The 2,959-nt window shown below is 45.6% G+C and overlaps 1 protein-coding gene across 1 annotated transcript; it reads right to left on the minus strand.

Moving 5' to 3' along the window:
- Positions 1 to 1,480: 1,480 nt before the first annotated feature.
- On the minus strand, positions 1,481 to 2,718 carry LOC107121617 (GPI mannosyltransferase 1-like). The gene is given in 2 exon segments (XM_015424567.1): positions 1,481 to 2,553; positions 2,556 to 2,718. Coding segments are annotated over 2 exon segments (1,185 nt in total). The 5' UTR covers positions 2,668 to 2,718.
- Positions 2,719 to 2,959: the final 241 nt, after the last annotated feature.

Below are 2,959 nucleotides of genomic sequence, written 5' to 3' on the forward strand. Positions count from 1 at the left end.
TATAATAGAAGAGATGGTACTACCAGTCTTATGGGGGAGGGGGTTGTCTGTTAAGAGCTTGGGAGTCCTGATGGACTCAGCCTTCTTACTAGAAAAGAAAGTTGGCATGAAGGCTAAAAATCCCCCCCCCAACTCTGACTCAAAAGTTATTGCCCCCATTTAAATTCAGCCATCCTAGCCAAGCTGATCCATGCTATAATAATCTTGGGGCTAAACTACTGTAGCACGCTTTGTGTGGGGCTACACCCAAAGACAACTCAGAGCTTTAGTCAGTCCAAAATACAGCAGGTCGGTTACTACCTGTTGCCACATAATACCTTCTATTAGGACCAACCAAAATAACACACAATGTACGAGCTTTCAAGTTTCCCAGAACTCTGAATTTCTGCTACTCTCTGCTAAGCTCACACCTTTCTGCTATTCAAGGACCTGCCATCCTCAAACCAGCTAGCATTCTCAGCACCACCACCACCACCACCCTAAACCAGCATCTTTTACAAGATGGTCAATGCATGCCATATCAAGAGCTGGTGTAGTGGTTATAGAGTTCTGGTGAGGTTCAAATCCCTCTTCATCAACCATGAAGCTCACTAAATTGCTTGCGTACTCTCTCCCAGCCAAACCTACCTCACAGTGTTGCTGTGAGGATAAAATGGAAGAGAACCACGCAAGCTGTCACATGGGCCTCAGAGGACTGGTAGAATTAAAATGGATACACTTGTCTGAGAGCAGGTAGATATGGTTATGGTGTTCCAGAAGGCCCCAGTATCCCCCTCCAAATGACACTTTCTCCTTAGCTCTGCTATGGAGTTCATCAGTCCATCTGGGGAAATGCCAGTATGGAAATGCTTGCATGGCTTCATTTCATTGCTTTCCTGTGTTAGAGGCAATAGGGTAAGGTTATGTAGTTGAATACAGACCTGGAATTGAGTTTACATAATTTCTAGCCCCAAAAGTTACTTAACTAAAAACTAAATTCTTAACAAGTTCTAAACAAACAACCATCACAGCAAATAGCAGAGGCTCTCCAAATCCTGGTTTGGACATTTTCTTTGGCTGCCGCCAAATCTGCCCCTTCAGCAGGTTCTCAGTGTTTACCAGAAGAACCGGAGGAGTCTCTCATACTGCTTCTTCTTGCTACAAAGCTCAGCAAGATGCAAGAGCCTCCTGCCCCTCCCAAGTCTTTTGCTGGGAAGATCTCTCTCACAGATCTTTGGAGTGGGCAGGAGCAGCGTCAAAGAATTTTATGTTTACCTTCTATTTAAATAAACAAACAAAAAGACTTCCTAAAAATCAGGATCTGTTATTCTTACATCATTAGCCCTTCCCCAGACCTCTTCATATCCAATATACTGTAAACCAAGGGCAAACCTCTCCAAAACAACAACATTGCAAAACGAGATTAGCACCACAAAAAAGTTGTTACCCAGTCCTGTTCACATGGATAACTCTGTGCTGAGAGCTGCCTGTAGAATTTGTTTTACTGTAGCTTAATTTTCCTGGTCATCTGCCCTGTGCCATAGTGAGCAATAATCTGGACAAGAATCACACAGTTGACAAAAAGAAAGAGTAAGCCTGCTAGCCATGTGAGCAAGAAAGTGTTCTGCCCTTCAAATCCCAAAAAGTATGCAAGCGCCAGCCACAGTGCTTGGCCCATAAGCCAGAGCAGGAGAGGGAATGCAGCTCGCTGCCAGGACATCCTCAAAAAGGGGATTACAGGTGGCAGGAGGCAAAGGGACCACAGAAAATACAGGGAGGTGCAGACTTTGTTAAAACTCACAAAAACCACTGTATGCAGGAAGGAGCAGAAGACAAGATCTTTGTAGTAAGTGAAAGAAAGAACGAAAAGCAACAGGGTCTGAGGCAAGAAAGCTGCAAGACCAAGGGAAAAATGCCACTTGCTTTCTGCGGTTAAGTACAACATGTAGAAACAGGGTGAGAAGTTGTGGCGGATATCTCTCCGGGTCAAGTGGTAGAGGTAGGTCTGCTCCAGAAAGTTCCAGCCATAACAGAAATAAAAAGCGAGTCCCAGGGCAGCAAAGGTACATCCAGCCACAGTTCCAAAAAGCAGAACATCCCAATTGAACAGCCTTAAGAAAAGCCCCCAGATGATGCCCACCAAGCGGTTGGTTTTCTGTTTCTCTGGCATGTCAGTCTTCCCTTTCCCGTAGCTTCTGCTGCTTTGCAAATGGAGAGCTATTGGCTATGCATAAGCCACTGGGTAAATTTTCATATGTACAGACAGGCTATAAAGAACAGCAGCCTTGGCCAGATGCCTCTTTTCCATACAATACATGGTGCCCAGGACTAGGCCGGCTACAAGGGACTCGGCATTTCCTCGGCTGGACACAGTCATTGGCAGGGGATTGAGGAGCCAGAATACGCAGCACCCACAGGCCTTCCTGCTCTCCTGCCCTCTGAGCAGAAGAATCTGGTACATGAGGTATGCAGCAACCAGGTCCCCAGCAATAAAGAGGAGCTTTCCATACAGATGAGTAATGTAGATGTTTGGGGTTAGAATCCAAGCCAGCAACGGAGTATAACGGTAGGTAAAGGATGCTGCCCCCCTGTGATGTATTTGGCAGCATCAATGAATACTTGATAGTCAATGTCTGTATATTTTACCAGCATGGATCTGTCCTGATAAACTCCATAAAAGACAAGCATAAGCCTAATGATGAAAGCACTGCCAAATAAACCATCTTTCCTGAGAAGTCCTGTAAAAAATTGTTTCCCAGATCTTTGATGGGGTATTATATTTGGTGTAGTGGTTAAGTGCGTGGACTCTAATCTGGGAGAACCGGGTTTGATTCCCCACTCCTCCACTTGCACCTGGCTGGATGATCTTGGGCAAGCCATAGTTCTGGCACAGCTGTTCTTGAAAAAGAGCAGTTTCTGTCAGAGCTCTCTCAGCCCCACCTACCTCACAGGGTGTCTGTTGTGGGGAGGGGAAGGGAAA

This window comes from Gekko japonicus, unplaced genomic scaffold (assembly GCF_001447785.1).
Source record: "Gekko japonicus isolate JY-2015 unplaced genomic scaffold, Gekko_japonicus_V1.1 scaffold392, whole genome shotgun sequence".
NCBI classification, from domain to species: Eukaryota; Metazoa; Chordata; class Lepidosauria; order Squamata; family Gekkonidae; genus Gekko; species Gekko japonicus.